The 17,970-nt window shown below is 36.9% G+C and overlaps 1 protein-coding gene across 8 annotated transcripts in view; it reads left to right on the plus strand.

The window, feature by feature from the left end:
* ASB5 (ankyrin repeat and SOCS box containing 5) overlaps window positions 1-17,970 on the plus strand; it is a 41,566-nt gene that overhangs the window by 12,368 nt on the left and 11,228 nt on the right. For 6 of the 8 annotated variants that reach the window (XM_074866424.1, XM_074866426.1, XM_074866428.1 and 3 more), the window contains one exon: window positions 616-908. In XM_074866424.1, the coding sequence (XP_074722525.1) occupies window positions 713-908 (196 nt within the window). In that variant the 5' untranslated portion in view covers window positions 616-712. Of the gene's footprint in view, window positions 1-615; window positions 909-12,716; window positions 12,935-17,970 lie in introns of those variants that run through there. The other 2 variants (XM_074866432.1, XM_074866431.1) reach the window with 2 other exon arrangements.

Raw genomic sequence — 17,970 nt, forward strand, 5'->3', positions numbered from 1 at the left:
AGATGCACCAAGATCTTATTTATAAAAATATCTAAGAGTTTGATTCTTATAATCTACTCTGAATACTGGTTTTTGTATAATGCTATAAGCAACGTATACTAGATATTTTCAATCAGCCTGAACAAGATAATAAGAGACTGTCAAAGCTGGTATTTATTAAATCCCTGTTTCTTTAGTAATGTGTATTTCAAGTGTTTACTGATGTGGTTCTACTTTTGTAAGAAAAAAATATTAGTCTAACATAAAATGAAGTAGCACAAAGAACAACTGTACTTAAGCAGGAGAACTTATTTTAACAAAAACTGATTACGTGTTAACCTGGTTTAGTACATGAAATTATTGTTCTTAATAATAATTCTTATGACAGTGTATTTTTTAAAATGTATTAATAGGGTAAATAAATGAAATAGAAATGCAGAATTTGGAATGAAACAGGCCTTCTAAGTGGAACAAGTACAATCCAGGGTCTTGGAACCTCTGTCTGTTATATTCTGTCCCACTTGAATATCACCAGGCTAGCAGGAGTGGTAGTGAACTCAATACTATGTACAGTATAAATAATCGTCATATTTTGAGCAGCAAGCATCATGACCAGCTGATATTTTCTTTCCTCAGGACCAGTTGTTCCCAAGAGTGCGTGGCTGAAGCCATATGATCTTATCAACACATTTGAGAGCCCTACCCAAACACTGAGAGAGATTTTGCTGCAGCAATGACTGTCATAGAAGAAAGTCGCCCTTTTGCCCAGCAGCTATCCAATGTCTACTTTACTATACTTTCACTTTTTTGTTTTAAACTTTTTGTGAAGATCAGCCTTGCTATACTTAGTCATTTCTACATTGTGAAAGGAAACCGTAAGGAAGCAGCAAGGATAGCTGCTGAATTTTACGGAGTTCCTCAAGGACAAGGTATATTTGTACTTACTATCTTATCACTACTGTTTGGGGGTTTTGTTGCTACTGAGTTTTTTCCAGTCAATTACTTATCTGCTAGCCTCATTTATATTCAGTTTGTCAAACGATATGTGTGAGTGTTGTTTTTTTTCTGTAGTTCTCACTGTATTTTTTTAACAAAAATGTTTTGTTAGATTATTTAAGCGCTTTTTTTGATTAATATTAAGTTCAGAATAAAACTGAAGTATTACAGCCAGTGTCCTGTTAGGAGAGAGGCAATACTTAAGATGGCTATATTTAAGATTGCCGAATACTTCCCAATCTAAGACTATATTCCCAGATGCTTCTGAGGTTCCACAGCTTACCTATATGTGGTTGAAATTTTCCACGCTTGGCATGTGATTATTTTGCAACACTTTAGTGAAACTAGTCCAGATATTTCTGAGAATTATTTCTTGATTAAGTTAAAATTTTCTTATAATAATTTATTTGAGAAGATACAGTCCTTTTGTACTAGTGTCTTGGCACATATCAGGAAGCTTACTTACTGTTTGTCAGGGTGAGCTTTTGGGCATCTGTGTGGAAACCCGTCAAATTTTACGTGGTTGAAAGCTCTTGTGAAAATTCCTTTTTCAGTTTGCTCAAGCAGAACTTTGGTAGAGGTGGGCACTACTGTTCCCCCAAGCTCATCTATGGTGAGCCAGTACCATTTTCATTCAACACTTTTTCTGGGTCACAGAACACAGAAAACTCCTTGAGAAGATGCACCAGGTGGTTGCTCTACTTGGGATCCCTGCTGCCTTGCTTGTCTTTATTGTTGTTCCTTGTGTTCTGGGATGACATCAAGTTGGAGTTAGGCAATGGAACAGGAAGAATTTTCTTGCCTCTTCTCACCTTTACCACTCATCCCTGGGGCCTATGAAGGAAAAGAAATAACCTGAGTTAAAGGCAAAGGGAGAAACTGTAGAAATGAGCCAGAAATGGTTTCAAAGCTAAAGATCTTTTCAGTCTTCAGTGTTGGCACAAAAGCTAGACATTTTGTGTGTATGTGTTTACATTTGCAAGCCAGAGACACTTCCTAAAGCAGGAACTAGCTTGCTTTGCAGAAGGTTTACTTGAGGTGAATTTATATCATGTATTCTCTGCACAGTTTAAAGATCTGAAACCCAGGGGTTTTACATCTGAGTATGTTAGTGACATAATTTGAACTTTTACACATGTGTGTGAACATATTTACAAATACACATATATGTGGGGGTGTGGGGGTGTACTATGTATTCACTACAATAGGATGGGAAGGACTGACTGTCTATCCCACTGGCAGAAATATTTGCAGGGAATGTGGTAGCCCTCACTTGAAATCAATAATTTTATGTCAGAAACTGCTGGCTAGCTCTAAGTTGACTCATTTTGGGAAGAGTAACACAGAACCTCGATAAGGAATGAAAAAGATTGGGGAAAAACTAGAGGGAAAGGAATAACATCTATCAGGTTGGAAAGTCAAATAGTCTCTACAGTGTTACCTGTTGCTGAATCCGGGAGACTTTAGTGTGGTCATTTGTCAAATGTCTAAACTATTATATCTAAATAAATGTATATTCAGCATTCTAGTAGCCAGCCCGTGCAAAAGGTGAAAATCTATCACTCTTGCAGGTTACTGTTTTGCTCAGGTAGCAGGGACTTATTTTGATTTATAGGCTCAAACAGATGGTAGAGTTTCTGGTTTTCTGTTTCATTTATTAAAAGAAAATAGTGCAACTATTTTGTGCTTAAACTGTATTTTTACAACTTGACACCAGTGTGTCTTAATTTTTCATTGCCCAACTCATAGTATTTGGGTCTGGACTTGTAAAAGTCCTAAGCACAGGTTCAGCTAGTGTTACATAATCTGCAGATTCAGCCATTTGTTGTGATTAACAGGACCAATCCTTGCTCTTTGGGATGCAAATAAGACTCCTCAAAATTACTATTTTATCTTATCTTTCCTATACCTTTGTTCTATGTTTGTAGAAGGGGGCATGTTACTGTCTCAGCTCACACAGTGTTGTGGGATTTGGTTTATTTATGTTTGTGAAATACAGTAGAATACCTCGGTAAGGTTTATACAATATCATGTAACAAAATACCCTGTTCAAAGTAATATCTGGAAGATGTACAATAAGCAGTGTGAAACTACAGCTTGAAACAGTAAATGATAAAATTAAATACTGAATATCATCTTAATTAGTGATCCTGTTCTGTGTTTTTTCTTAAGCAACAGAGAAGCCTCAGCAGAAAGAAAAGAAAAACCACCCCCATCCCCTGAAAATTAGCCTATCATTGCCTAATTGAAGTTTATACTATTTCAGGAAGTAATTCAAATTAGAGGAAATGTTAGTTTTCATTTTCTAGTTTCAACCTAATTACATACTCTTAAAATTCTGTTAGTGTTGGTATTTTCAGTTTGTTTGTAATAGTACAAAAATGAATTTTTGCTATTATAATGACTTGCCTAGGATAGAGTGCTATAATTCTGAAGAAGAAAAGAGCCTTTGGAAATAATGTGCTACTAGGCATAGGTATTATTTCATGTTTACTGAATTGAGTTCTTGAGTTAAAATAAGACTTTCTTTTATGAAGCCTGTCTAATTGAGGACATTTTAGGTACTGAGCAGTAGTACTTGGTGGAACTCCTTTCATCAAACTGAGGGTGTACAGGCCAGTACAGGGTTTGAGGCCCAGGCGTCGCACACTTCATGGCTGACTTCCTTTGTTTTGTGGTTTGTTCTTGGTTGAATACAAGGAGGCAGCTTTACCTGTGTGATCTGCCTACCGTGGTCTTGTTGCTGCATATTAGCAGTGAAACAGGTCATATTCCCTAATATTTCAGGAATATTTTCTCTCCAGTTTGGATAGTCACCAATCTACTGTTAAATCTATCCTTTGGATGTCGTATGTATGTGAACAGCTGGATAGGAATAGGGTCCTAATAATTAGTTAGAAATTATATTGTGTATGTGGCATTGAAATATAAGAACTAGATCAGTGTTCAGCATCAGCCAAGACCAGAAAAGTGTTTATGAAAGCTCTTCTACTTGTAAGTCAGATTAATTTGTTTATGGAGATGAAGTCTTAGTAAAACTTTTGTGTACAGCTGAAAGGCACCTTCAGAGGTAATTTGGATGCTCTAGGATCAAATATATGTGGGTTGTCTGGCAAATGTTTGGCTAACCTGTTTTTAAAATGCTTGGTAATAGTGATTTTTGCAGCAACCTTGTGCAACCAATTACAGTTTTTACTATTCTCATCACTAGAATGCTTCCCACTCCCCCCAAGACCTACCTAAGTCTTTATTTCTGCAAACTAAATACATAAAATATGAGTAAGGCATTTATCAGTTTTTCTCCATGTATGAAAAGTAATCAATTTAAAGACTATTACAATGCATCTTTCTACCTCTACTGTTTTTGTCTTTTCTAGAATAAAGAAAAAAGGATTTAACTTGGTCTGTCCTCCTAAGTTTTGTTTTCTAGGCCTGGAATTACTGTAGTTGCTCTCTTTTGGACTTCTGCCGGTTCACATACAGTTCATAGACAACTTTATTGATGTCTAATTCCCCATGTTAAACAGAGTGCTCCAGCTGAGTCTTGGAACTGTTAGCTGCATAAAAGCAGAACAGTTATGTCACGTGCCATATATATGATACCCTATGTAATGCCTCCTGGAATGATGCTTTTTCTTTTCCTTTTTTTACCCCCTAACAGTAAAGTATTAAGGATATACAGTCTGTAGCCTATAAATCCCATGTTAAAACAGAGTCACTGTACTATGCATTTGCTTTTTCCTCTCTAAGTATAATACCTTGTACCGGCCTTCAGCTAACTTCATGTTCTTGATATCAGACAATTTCTCCATTTTACTCAGGTCTGTTTTGAATTGTTTCCCTCTGAGCAGTTGCAGCACCAGCAGTTTAGTGTCATCTACTGATTTTTACATTTGTTTAAAGACCCATATTCTTTTTTCAGTGAAGTCAGTGGTGTTATTACCATAAAAGAATTAAATGCGAAAGGGATCCATTCTGTTATAAAGGTCCCATTTACTGGATTATTTTGAACTTCGGCACTAATTTTGTAAACTCTTATTCATATACACATACTTGCCCCATTGAATTGAAATCAGGGACTATAGCTGTGTTATAAATAGGTTATGGTGCCTAGCTTTTCTTTTTTTATTGTGTTGAAGTGAACAGGTATTTATACATTATGCTAGCAAAGTCAACATTTTATTAATTTACTTCTTTATGGAAAAAGCCAGAGGATGTATATGTTTATTCCATTTTAAAATTCTGTGCCCCTACAAACTGACCTACAAAAATTAACTTACTTGCAAATTAACTTTAGGTATAATTAGCTCCTTAGCAGGCTATCTGCAGTGACAGTGATCTGCACAGTAAGATTTCTTTTCTCACTGTATGTCCAGACCTGTGAAGAGTTAATAACTCATCCTTTTGTACAGCTGTTCCTGGATAGAAACCAAAGGATCAAAAGCAACCTTTCGACTCTTCCTACTATACCAACTAGCTGGTCATATCATGAAAGTGCTCTGTATATACAAGCACTGAGCTGGAGCTTCAGCTGAGCTTTATAATAAAATTCAGTAGCTTTAGGATGAGATAGTAACAATGTGGTATGAAGTGATTTCAAAGTGTAAGTTTATATCAAATCTTAAGAGTTAATTAATTGTCAAGTGTTTTGAGTCTGTAAGATATAAACTCTACTGACAAATACTGGTAAGAGCTTGGTTTGTATGGAGGAGTCCATACTTTGATAATACAGATAACTTTATAGAAGGAGGTATAGTTCCCATTCATAAACTTTTTATAAGGCAAAAAGAGTCTATTTTATCAAAATTAAACCTGATACTCAGTAACTCTCAGAATGCTTTTAGCTGCAAGCAGAAGGTGATATAGAGGAACTTTCTTATGAAAGAATAATTTTCCAGAAGTTAATACAGCATAAATGACAAACAACTACTCATGTACTTATACAGATACCTGGGATCTGATGCACAACCTAAGTAGTTCTGACAACATAAAATGCTTTTTCTTTAATACCCTCTTTTTTAATTATGTCAACTCTCTTTGCAAAAAATTGCATAGAATATCACTTTATGTATAACTATACTATTCTAAAGTAATATTTGAAAGTTATTTGAAAGCAGAATTTGTATTTGTAGTATTTGAGTATATCTCCTCAAAATACATTACACTGTTTTTGCAGAACTGGAGAGGTGAATATTCCCTGATTTCTTCTAAGTTTAAAAAAAATAAAGACTACTCTTGAATGAACATAGCAAGTTCTAAGCTACTTGTCTTTGCTCTATCTGCCTTGGCCAGGCATGGTAGGAAAGCTCAGTACACTAGTTATTCCTTGTTACCCTAAATGAAGACATCCGTGCGATTGTGGTAGATCAAGGCTGGAGTCCCCATCTCCTTTCAGGATTATGAGACTTGTAAATAGTATGAAGCCTTTTGTTTCTTTCTTTTTCTTGTTCACTGTGTGCTGCTTGGGTGGACCCAAGAAAGCGGTCCATTAAATACAACTCAGATAGCAAATAATGCTGTGTTTCAGTGTTAGAGATCTGCTGTTTGGAAAGCTTGATTCCCTTTTGAACTGTAGTGTATAATTAGAGCAAAGTTTTCCTATTATTTTATTCTAACAAGTTGCAATTGATAATGTCACTCAGCAACAGTTGTTAGGTAGGAAAGATAGGCACAAGGCATTTTCTCAACTCGCATTCCACAGAGATCACAGTTCTATTAATAAAAGCCATATAAGACCCCTACTAGCTTCCTGGATACAATAGGGATTAATTTAGTAATGACAGGAATATTGTATGGCATACCTATTCACCATACCACTTGGTGTAAGGCACCCCATTTAGCATTTGTTTTTCATATGCGGCACGTAAGCTAATGGTATAAAAATGCTTAAGATAGTGTGAATGTTCTTTTTTAAAAGTTCAGAAGGGAGTTTTTTTTTGATGGAGCTCATCACCTTCTCTTATATGCTAAATAACTTTGCCTAGTATGACAAATAACTGTCAAAGAAGAGTCACACTTCAAAATAAATCTCAAGAAGACACTTGCTTAGAATGAAGCAAATGACAGCACATATCAGCAAGATACCAGAACCATTTTCCTCTGAAGAACATAATTACCTTAAAGCGATTTTGATGAGAGTTACATGATGCAACTAGACTGGTGTGGCCAGAGTTCTGACCTATTTGCAGTAACAAAAACCAAGCACATCTGTTGGCAAGCACTGACTATTCCCTCACCTTAAAGAAAATCTCTGAGGCTACAGAAACTTCTAGTGAATATATCTGCTGAAGCCTGTTTGCATACTGGCTTCCCTGAACGGAGATACCATGTGGATTCCTTTGTGTTTTTTTATTTATTTGTATGTCAGAATCTCCTTGAGAATAGCATTGCCACAAGCTGTATTTCATGGTCAGTATCGTTTATGTGCGCCTCCCTAAAATCTTTTCTGAAGATGGACCTTAACTTGTCACCAACCTAGGTCTTGTTGGCTTGCTTGATGTGCACGCTCTTAAGTTAATGCACATGGAAATCCCCTTCATCAATCGATTATTTTTCTGGAAGAAATGAACAGTAAGCTTTTGAACTACAAACAAGTACAAAATGAAACATTATGAACTGGGATGTAGCTTAAAACCTGGGTTTTTAAAGGTGCATAGCAATAAGACTGAAACATAGTCCTGGAGCAATCTGCCCGCAAGGCCTTAAAGACTGCTGTTGTTAAAGAAAAGTCATTAAGAAACTCCAGTACTGGATCAGAGCAAGCTCAAACATATCTGCACTGGTCTTTTTTGCAGCGGTGGGGCGTAAGGCAACAGGGGAAGACCAAAATAGCATAGCTCCCTGAAGGTGATGTTCCTTCCCTCAGCCGTAGACGGGTTATGGCCACAGTTCTGCTATTCACACGCCTCTCTTGTAGGGGATGTTCTCAAACATTTGCAATGCAGGCAGGCAGCGAGTGAACTGCTGCCAGAGTTAGATGATGATGGCTTTGGGGGAATGCATTACGTGCCTAAGTAGTGAGCTGTATTCATGATTGCAGCAATGCTGGCTGGTTGGTCATAAATCCATTATGGCATGCTGCATCTGTTGCACTAGTGGATGTTACTCTTTGCTATGTCTAGAGTCTTTCTGGCAATAGATATGATCTCTCTCTCTTTACGGCTGTTGTCTCATGGTAATTGGCCGAAGATCCACTCTGTGGTGCTCCATACCACTCCCATGCTGACTACTTCTCTCATGCCTTGTGTCTTTCTTCTCTGTCAATACCTGAAGCCCAGGCCTGCTTGGTAACTGGTTTGGCTAGGTTCATCAGCATGACTGCTGTGATTTGGTTTACTTTAGCCCACATATTAGCAAATATTCTGTGTTACCAATGCGTGTCTGCATGAAGAGGTCTGGTGGGTACACACTGCAAATCCACAAGCCAGGCAATGTAGTAAATGTATCATTGTTCCATATTTGACCTCTGTGGGGGCTGAGACAGAGCCTTTATCATATCAGAATTTTAAATCTTTTCCTAGCCTTCCATTCTGATTCCCATCATCCAAGGATACAAGGCCTAACATCTGCAAAAATCTCAGAGGGAGAGGTAGGAAAATTACTAGCCATCCATGCTGTTGCTACCTTAATAATAGTAATAATAATTTGTATTTCCAGCTAAGAGACAGTGATGATACTGTGTAAAGAGCAGGACTGTGTAATAGGCTTTTTTTAGTGCTTATAGTGTCATAGAGAAATGTCACTTTATGCTTAAATAACTAATAACCATTTAAGTATTATCTGCATATCTGCTGGCATTTGTTAAGATGTGGAGGACAGAGGACTGGTTGGTGACACCTGGGTAATGCCCAAGCTTCTGGTTGACTGCTAATGACTTTGAATATCATTGTATTGGCTGTGAAGTATGACTTGGTGCAAGAATCTGTTTTTATATAAAAAAAAAATAGTTCCAGTCCTTTCCCTGTCCTGCTGTTAGAGCTTTATCACTGTACTTTTATGGTGCATTTAAGTTCCTTGGCATTGAGCCGGCACTGCAGGATGTTATAGTGGCTACTGTGGCCTCTTAGGATGCTTTGTTTTTGTTGGTAACCATGTTTCTCTACTTATTTCCAAAAGTTGCTTTGTCTTGGCTTCTCTTACAGGGAGGAGTGTTCAAGATCACTCTGCTGGTTCATTTCTGTCAACGTCAAATAACAGGCAACTCTTGGGGTACTGGAACTGAGATCCAGGGAGCCTATCTATCATTTCAGCTTCATGGTTGTAGTCTGTGGATCACATTAGCAGGAAGAAGCAGTTTCTAGTCCTGTTCCAGATTTAGAGTGGCAGGTTCCATGCAGTCGCTGTGACCCCATAATAATCCTGGTCATAAAAGTAGAGTGAATCTGAAAGTATAAAACAGTTTGGGAAGCAAGGTGGCTCATTAGTTGGGTCTTTTGAGGAGGGTTGCACACAAATGCAGTTTTGTCCATTTTTTCCTAAGATAAATTGTTGTTACTGGAGTTTGGACTGTATTGCATTGGGCTGCATCATGTGTTGAAAGGTCTGGGGGGGGGTGTTTGTCATTGTTTTTATTATCATATTTTTTTGTCTGTTATCACAGTTGCATCTTTATTGCCTTAAGAAGAGTCTTTAAAATAGAATGAGTTTCCCATTGAAAGGGAGGAGCAAAGATTTCTTTCCATTTTCATTCCCACCTCTTAAGAACTGCTGCTGCTGCTGTAAACTCAGAGCTATTTGCTGACATAGAAATGTTGAAACTTTACTGATACTTCTTTTTATAAAAATCTGGATAAAAAAGATTGTGAAGAAAATAACTTGAAAGTTTCCTTTAACAGTTTTTCCCCTGGGTTATAAAAGTTGAATAGAACTAATTGTTAGTGAAATGCAGTGTAGTGGTTTATTTAAAGCTTGTCTGCTAAATTAAGTCAGAATTCCAAACTCTTCAGTAAAATCCTCCAGTTTCCTTACTCTCAGACTGTAGTGTCTGCCCCTTATTCTGGCTGCTTTTTGCAGGTAGCTGCATTGCTTCCATGAGTAACTATAATCTAAATACTGTCCCCAATTGCTTGTGTGCCAAGGCAGGGAAGGTAATGGTCTCTACTGTATTTTCTACATGCTTGGATATCTACTTAGATTTCTGTTACAGGTTTTCTGGTGGATTTTGGAAGTGTTTGAGTTTCTTCTGTAGAGAAAATCTGAACAACAGAATCTGAGTGCCAAGCCCTAAGTAGTTTCAAATATTAATAGTTTTATTACCTAATAAAGTCGAGAGATACTGATTCTTATTTTGTAAGCCAGTGCATGGATGGCTGACTTGAGGAAGATCCCATAGCAATTCCAAGTCAGAGGTGGAAGTGAACTAGTGAGTTCTTCAGTCTTACTCCACAGTTTTAACTGAATGTTCATTGCCTCTTTATATCAACATCTCAAGTATATTTTTAATACATTTCCAGTTCTTTTCTGATATTGTTCAAACTTGCTTTTTTTTTTTTAACTTTTATTTATGTACTGTTTTAATAGGACTTTTTAATGGCTTTTGCCCAGAGAATAAATGGTTATGCCTAGCAGAATTTAGTGAAAAGCTGCTTCTAGAGTACTGAATGGAATATGCTTCACCTCTAAAGCATGAAAAAAGATAGCTCATATTTGTATACATTGCATTCTGATGTCCAACAAAGTATTCAAAGTAACTTCATAATAATGAGTGGCAAGTGTCTATGGAATAGAGGTACTTTTCCTAGTACTCTTGCCTTGACGGTGGCCTAACTCCCTTGGTAGCTCATTGCTTCCTATGGAGTTCTCTGGATGAGAGTGAGCAGGTGCTACTGACTCCTTGGGGGTCTTCCTCTTTGAAGCCATGGCAGCTGTCCGTGTATCTGCTGGCTTCCTTGCTCCTGCAAGTCACACCACTGAGACTAGTGAGAGAGAATGGGGGCTGGAATATTTGTGGAAAGCAAGTTGTATGAACTACTTCCAGGTTTGTAGCACTCCCCTAGAAGGACCCAACTTCATTCTCAGCTGACAGCCTCACCCACAAAACTCCTACAAAAACATGTGGGTCTTGTCTTCCTAGCCCACTGTCAATCCCTGCTCTGCAGTGCCAGATGCTTTGCTTGATCCTGATCCTCACCCCTTCTCCTGAATGTTCTGGGTTTCCATTCCAAATGGAAAGGAGTGTAAAACTGAGATGAGCCTCAGAGCCATGGCAAGTACAGAAATTGTCATCTGTTATTTCTCACCTGGAGAATAGTGCTGATATCTTCCTGACACAGACACATGTATACACATCCTTATTCCTGTTAATTCATCTTCCAGTACTTATTTACTTGAAGAAAACACTACAATTTAACAAGTAATTCTAGTATTAAAGTGATATATTTCTAATGTGCCCTTTCATAATGAGCCCTTTCACGAAAGCTCTGTTCAAGACTTATTTGCAGAATCTGATTGCTGAATGTGTAGAAGTGATTCTTTCAGTCTGTGAGATATTCTGGTTCATTCAGCTAGATAAAACCTGAGGAAAATGGCTTTCAGAAAGCAGCATAACGTCTGGGAGAGTGCAGTTTTGTTCTCCCTTGTGAGAATAGCAGTAGCCCACTTGCTTCTGTTCTGTAAAGAGTGTAATGCCGTTCCAGTAGGGCAGTTCTCATGTGCTGCCATTTCAAGGTGAAACTTGCAGCTGCTCATTCTTCCCCTTACCCTACATAACTACAATCTTGCCTCTGATTTTCTCTTAAAGAAAACCAAGAGGGATATAGAAAATGTCATTAAATACTTGTGTATTATTTCAGCATCGTAGGGCTTAATTTTTGTCAGGTACTTGAAAGGAGGAGTATTAATGAAGCCCACTAATGTTAATTTCCTTTTAAAAAGTTTACAAAATGGCTAGTTTTTATATCAGTAGAAGAGGATAGTAAGGAAATGCCAGAAGGAAGTGGTTGGGGAGGTAAAGGCAGCTTCTTAACATGTTACTAGTACAGAGAAAGCACTGTCCTTTATCCATGCTGGAATTTTATCATGGATTGCTTCTCACTGCAGATTTCTGTATAGTATCAGCATGATACATAGTAACAAACAAAAAAATTCTACTACTAGTTGGCTGCCCTTGTATTTGTTATTATGTTTGAAAAATATTGACTTGTGCTTCTGACAAGACTATAGCCTTACTTTCATAATGTGATCAGACTTTGAAAATAACCAGTGAAATTTTTTTTTTGTAGTCAAACCATATTTTTATTTATTCAGGATGTAGTTTCTAGTTGACATCTGTAGGATACCTTGTCCCCTATTTAAAAAAAACCAAATCACAAAGAACCAGAACTACTTCATAGTTTCATGGATTCTTCTGAATTCCAAAATCTCTCATAACTGCAAGTTACATGTAATAATTATTGTTTCTATTATTAAAACAATTGCCATTCTGATAAAACAGTTTTAGTTTTTCTGTTTCAGGTTGCTTGTTGTTCAAGCAACAAAGCACTGAATGCTTTTGCTTTAAGAATCTGTTTCTTTTTTGGTTAAATGATTAAAAAATTAACACCTTCTTTCCATTTAAATCATGTAAATAGTTAAGACTCATGCTGTAGCTAAGCTGATTCTTTCTCTGTTTTAAAAATAGAAAATGCTAGAGCAGTCCCTCCCTTCCCCCACTATGTACTCACTAGTCCAAGCTAGTAAATGTTACTGAATGGATTTCAGTGTTGTAGCCATTCTACAGTAAGTACAGCAAGATCCTTTGTGAAAAAGCAAAAGGAGGAAAAAAGGTAGTAGAAATCCATTTGTGGATGTTCGTCAGACCAGAGTACCTGCACCAATGACAGACAGTCTTTCCTCGAGAAACAAATAATGGCAACAAACACTGCTGTTCAGAGGAGCCAGAATCTCCCCAAAAGACGCCTAGAAAGTATAGGGGAGTGTCCTGCAAAACGAAAAGCTAGCTGGGGTATTCTGACCAGCCAAGGTTAGTATAGCAGCCATTTCAGAAACCGTGTACTGAAATATGCTAAGCTGACCCAATTTATGATGTTCTAGCTCAAAACTGTTCTTTTTTTTCTAGCTGTAATATAAATGCATGCTTATGTTAGCAGCACTTTATTGTCTTGCATGGGTTAATACAAGGGTGTTGAAGCTATTTTTGTTCTTTCTGCACTTTTATCAGCTGATCTAAAATAAATTTTCTTGTTTATCTGCCCTATTTGTTTAAGGCTTGACTTACCCTGACTTTTGCTGTCCTGTCACAAGGTAACTGGATACTGAAGGCTAATTGTTTACAACAGGGAACAGGGGAATGAAAGGAGGGGGAGGAGTAAACTTTACATATAACTTTATATGTAAAGAGAAGTTTATAGGTAGTTGAAGTAGGAAGCAATGGGTGAACTACAGGTGACAATTATTGTCCTGTACTAAGATACTAAAGACAAAGATATAATTAATTGTAAGGGTTAGCATAGAGAAGTACTTAGGAGGTATTTAAGTTGCTGGACACTGACATTTTCAGCAATGGGAACAAACTGTTATAAATGTTTAGGACTGCTGTTGTCTGTGCCATATTTTCCTAATTTTTTCATAATACAAGTGTGTAAAAGGGAGCTTTGAGTAATTGTGAGAATCTAATAGGAATTTTTTGAGAGTGATCATAATTCCAGTTAATATTGACCGTATCATAAGGCTTAGAGTGAAACAAAAAAGAAAATAAGGAAATCAGACTTTAAATTCTTGATAATATGATATCAAATTAAAAACTGGAGATGTTAAAATAGTCAAGGAAAGGAAGAGACAGGAAAGAGAGATTTGATATATTGTGCATAAAAATAATTATGAATTTACCATGTAAAATGTAGCTAAATCTTAAAGGAATCAGTTATTCTTAAAATACCTTTGCTAATTTCCAGTACTGCCAGTTTTAGAATTAAGCAATATTCAAGAATTTAAGCAACAGTTACCATAGCTTCTCAAGTAACTGTTTGAATGCAGTGGTACTCTAAGGTAATATTTATTCATCAGTTTTAAAATGCAGTGTATGTTTTACCCTCATATTGTTTACTGTTTGGGCTAAGATTTCCTGATATATAGTAGCTTTTATTTATGAAGATTTCAGCTAGTAGTTCCAAAAAACTAGGACATTCTGCCTCCAACTGAAAATAAATTTTACAGTTTATCTGTGTTAGCACAAGCCACTCCTTGACATGGTTCAGGGGTAGGCTCTTGTGCCATTCTTATAAAGAAATAGCCACAGCTAGCGGCTATTCGAAAATTTTCAAAAACACAGTAAAGTAAAATTTTCTGAAGAATCCATCTTAACACAGTCCAGCTACTTATAGCCCCTTTGTGACTGTCAAACTGGGCATATATTTTTCCTGATGGACATCTTGAAGTACTGAGAGACTTCTGTTGCAGTTGAGTCTTCTGATTGTTACCGTTCACTTGAATAACAGGTATGTCTAATATCAAATCTGAAGGAGGCTCTTTTATTCCCTCTCTATTCCCAGCCATGGAGGTATCCAAACCGAACTTTATTCTTCAGGCACCCTTGCAGAGCAAAGGAAGAGAAAGTCATACTGCAATGCAGTATGTAATTAAATATGCAGATTGGAAAATGGACTAAAAGTGATGTGGGGGGTGGAATATGTCATTATAAGACTTGGTAGAAGGGCAAAAGGATAGAGTCAGGCTAGGAAAAGGTCTTCAGCCTACCAGCTTGAAGGTCCGCAACCAGACTGTTTTACCAAAATCTGGACGTGGCAAAAATCAGCACAGTAAGGCCCAACTTTGCTGCCCAGCTGCGTACTGCTTTTAAGGCTAGGGATTAGGCCACATGCTGCATTCATTCTCTGGCAGGCTGGGAAAACACTGAGAATTCTGAGCACATCTTGAGGAAAACTGCTTGCAGTCTGGATTAAGACAGACTGCATTTGAGGAGGAAGATTACTCCACGCAGAAGTTCTCCAGAGTCTGAACTCAGCTCAGAATGTCTGTATGCCTTTTCTGTCACCTTCTGGTGAAGGCTGCTGAAAACCCCTTACTTTTAGTGACTTGTCCAAGGAAATAACAACAGACTAAGAGTACTACCTGCTGCTCCACATACTCTCATCAAATCTGATGTGGGTCTAACAGATTACTGAATGTAGACTTTGATGGGAATTTATACCTGGCTGCTCTAGCTATGGCACACAGAGTTTGCAAGCTACTTTCAGCTAGAAAAATAGCAAGTCAAGTTGTTGATCCTTCAAGAAGATGGAAAAAACAAACCGCATGAGCAATGGACAGGGGAGTTGTTGCTGTGCTTTCATGTGACAGGCGAAGGGGCCTGACACACTTCTTCCTGTGTGTGCAAGGCCCGGCACAGAGCCAGCAGCAACAACTGCTGCTGCCGCTGCCATCATCATTACCATTGCCTTCACGTAGCATAATGTTGCCTCTGTGGGGAAGCAAGCAAATTATGTTTGGATATCACTGTTGTGGTTTTTTAGGATTTTTAGTACAGTTTAGTGGCTCATGTTTCTGTGTGAAAAGTATGTTAAATTGGAATGCCAAAGCACTCAAAATCTAGGAATTGTTAGAAGTAATGTTGCCTGTGCCATGCTGATTCGATCCTCTAATGCATTATAACTCAGTATTTGACAACACAGTCACACACTGTACTTTTCCACAAAGCCCCTGCTTCCTTTGGTGTGCAAGATGGATGATGTTATGAGAAGGCATTAGTTTTATACTCAGAAAAAATACACCCTATGTTTTCCTGTATGTTGCAGAGGTTAGAAAGTCTGTAGTGAATGGTAGGGGAAAAGGGTCAATGTTTTAATGTCCCTAAAAGCAAATTCTATTCTTGTCTTTGCTGTGGCACCTGTGTGTTTTAAGACCAATCATCTAACCTGAAAGTTTCTTGACTGATCATGGTTATTATTATCTAAGGCTGAAATTTCAGAAGCTCAAAGCTCTCATAACCATAATTAAACTATGCTTTCAGTGTACACTCTTAATGCTTAAGTCCTCTGGAAAAAATAAGTTATTAGATTGGTTTTACAATTTAAGCATTAAAACTCTCTGTCTTTTGGTTCCTTAGTTATAAAACTGTATGAATGGATGATGTTATGAAGATAGATTCAGCAGGGTTTTTGAAGTATTTTTTGTTATTGGGAGAATACCATGAGAAAGGCAGTATAAAATTAACAATGTTATTTATTGTCAGTTTATAGTTTGGATAGCATGTCTTAAAGAGCTAGAGATCCTACTAGATATGGAGATACAAAATAATTTTAATACAGCACTGGAATGTCAAAACTAATGCGTGGTCATGTAATGTGGTTGCATCATAAACAGAACTGTGTGGGAAAATACACTTGGTTTGTATGGTTTTCAAGAGTAGGAAATTGTTGGTGTTTGCATTTAGAATGAAATCTCCAACTTTTGAGACACATTGCACAGAATATTGTTTTGAACCAATCAAGGTTTCATTTTTTTGTATGTGTAAGTTTATATATTTATGTGTTTATATATTGTCATATAATTTTCAACTGAAAACAAAGATTATTTGAAATATTGAAATTAAATTTTTAAATGCCACTTGAACTACATCTTCTCAGACATATTTTAATCATCTCTAACCTAAATTCTGATTCTTGGGGATCTTCAGTGTGATTGTTGTAATTTCATTTGTTGAAAAGAAGTGGCTTCTGTTTTGCTGGTCATATCTAATCATAGTAGTTAAGCACCACAGATACATTTCTTAACTTTTAAATCCTTGATTTAAGATTCTTTTCCAATAGTTTTTAACATCAAATATCAATTAAGTGGTTGACACCCTTCTTTATCCTGCAAGAGCTTTAGACAAATGGATGATTTTGTAGTGCCACAGAAAAATCTGTTAGAACTTAATTACGTATAGGAAATATCAGGCAGTTTTAATAACTGGAGTGAAGTGAGTCCGTTGATCTTGGGACTATAATGTTACAGAGTTTTTCTGTTACAGTTATTGGTCCTGTGTGTTGCTTCAGTTGCCACAAACTGAAACACTCAGAATGCATTTTAAGGAGTAAAAGGTAACAGTGATGAGCTTAATCCATAGCATTTGTTAGTTTTGCAGAAATAAGTATTAGCTGTAACACTTTCCAGCAGTCTGTGTTTCTCATCTCCCAATAATGAACTGTGGCAGGCTTCTGTTTTCAGTTCTTCTCTGATGATACTGCTTCTTCTGACAACTGGGACACCATCTATTTATCCTTAGAGCAGTACTTTTCTAAAGTGCTGAGCTCTGGTATAAATCTTCTCCCAGTGAAGTCAGTGAGAAGATTTTCATTCATTTCCAGTCCTCCTTGTTTTGAAAATCCAACTTTTTAATGTACCTTTCATACTGTTGTTTGGTTTGGTTTGGGGTTTTTTTTTGTTTGTTTTGGTTTTGGGGTTTTTTGGTTTTTTTTTTTGTTTTTTTTTTTTTGTTTTTTTTAAGACTACACAAGTTTTTAGAAATAAAAACAAAAGGATGGGATGACTGGAGTTAATGACCTTTACGAAAATATTTTTACTTAGTATTTTACTGCTATGATCATAACTGCAGGAATGGCTTACAGATAATTGCAGGTGGATGTAAAGGAGTGAAGTCAGTAGAAAAACATGAAGAAAATAACATTAATGACTTAGAAATGGATCAAAGTCAGAACTGAAAATCCCCATTTTGGGGGATTTTTCATTGCTGAGAATAGTTATCAATACCCCAATTTAACAACCAAAGAATTGTTCAGAAGATAATTGAGGCAATAGTGAACTGCTAAAAGAAAAACACAGTTCAGCGTACTGATCAAATAGCATTTGAAACATGTTCAGAATATCTTTGCTTATTTCTTTTCTAAGTATGAGTAAGTAGTAAAATAATATATGAACATTTGGCAGTGCTTCCCTTACAAATCTATGTACTAATACTGATTTTTGAGGATACAAAACTGTGTGTCTCATTGTATGAGGTTAAAAAAGGAGTTTGTCCTGTAGTTCTTATTCAGCAGA

Source organism: Strix uralensis, chromosome 4 (assembly GCF_047716275.1).
Source record: "Strix uralensis isolate ZFMK-TIS-50842 chromosome 4, bStrUra1, whole genome shotgun sequence".
Lineage (NCBI taxonomy): Eukaryota > Metazoa > Chordata > Aves > Strigiformes > Strigidae > Strix > Strix uralensis.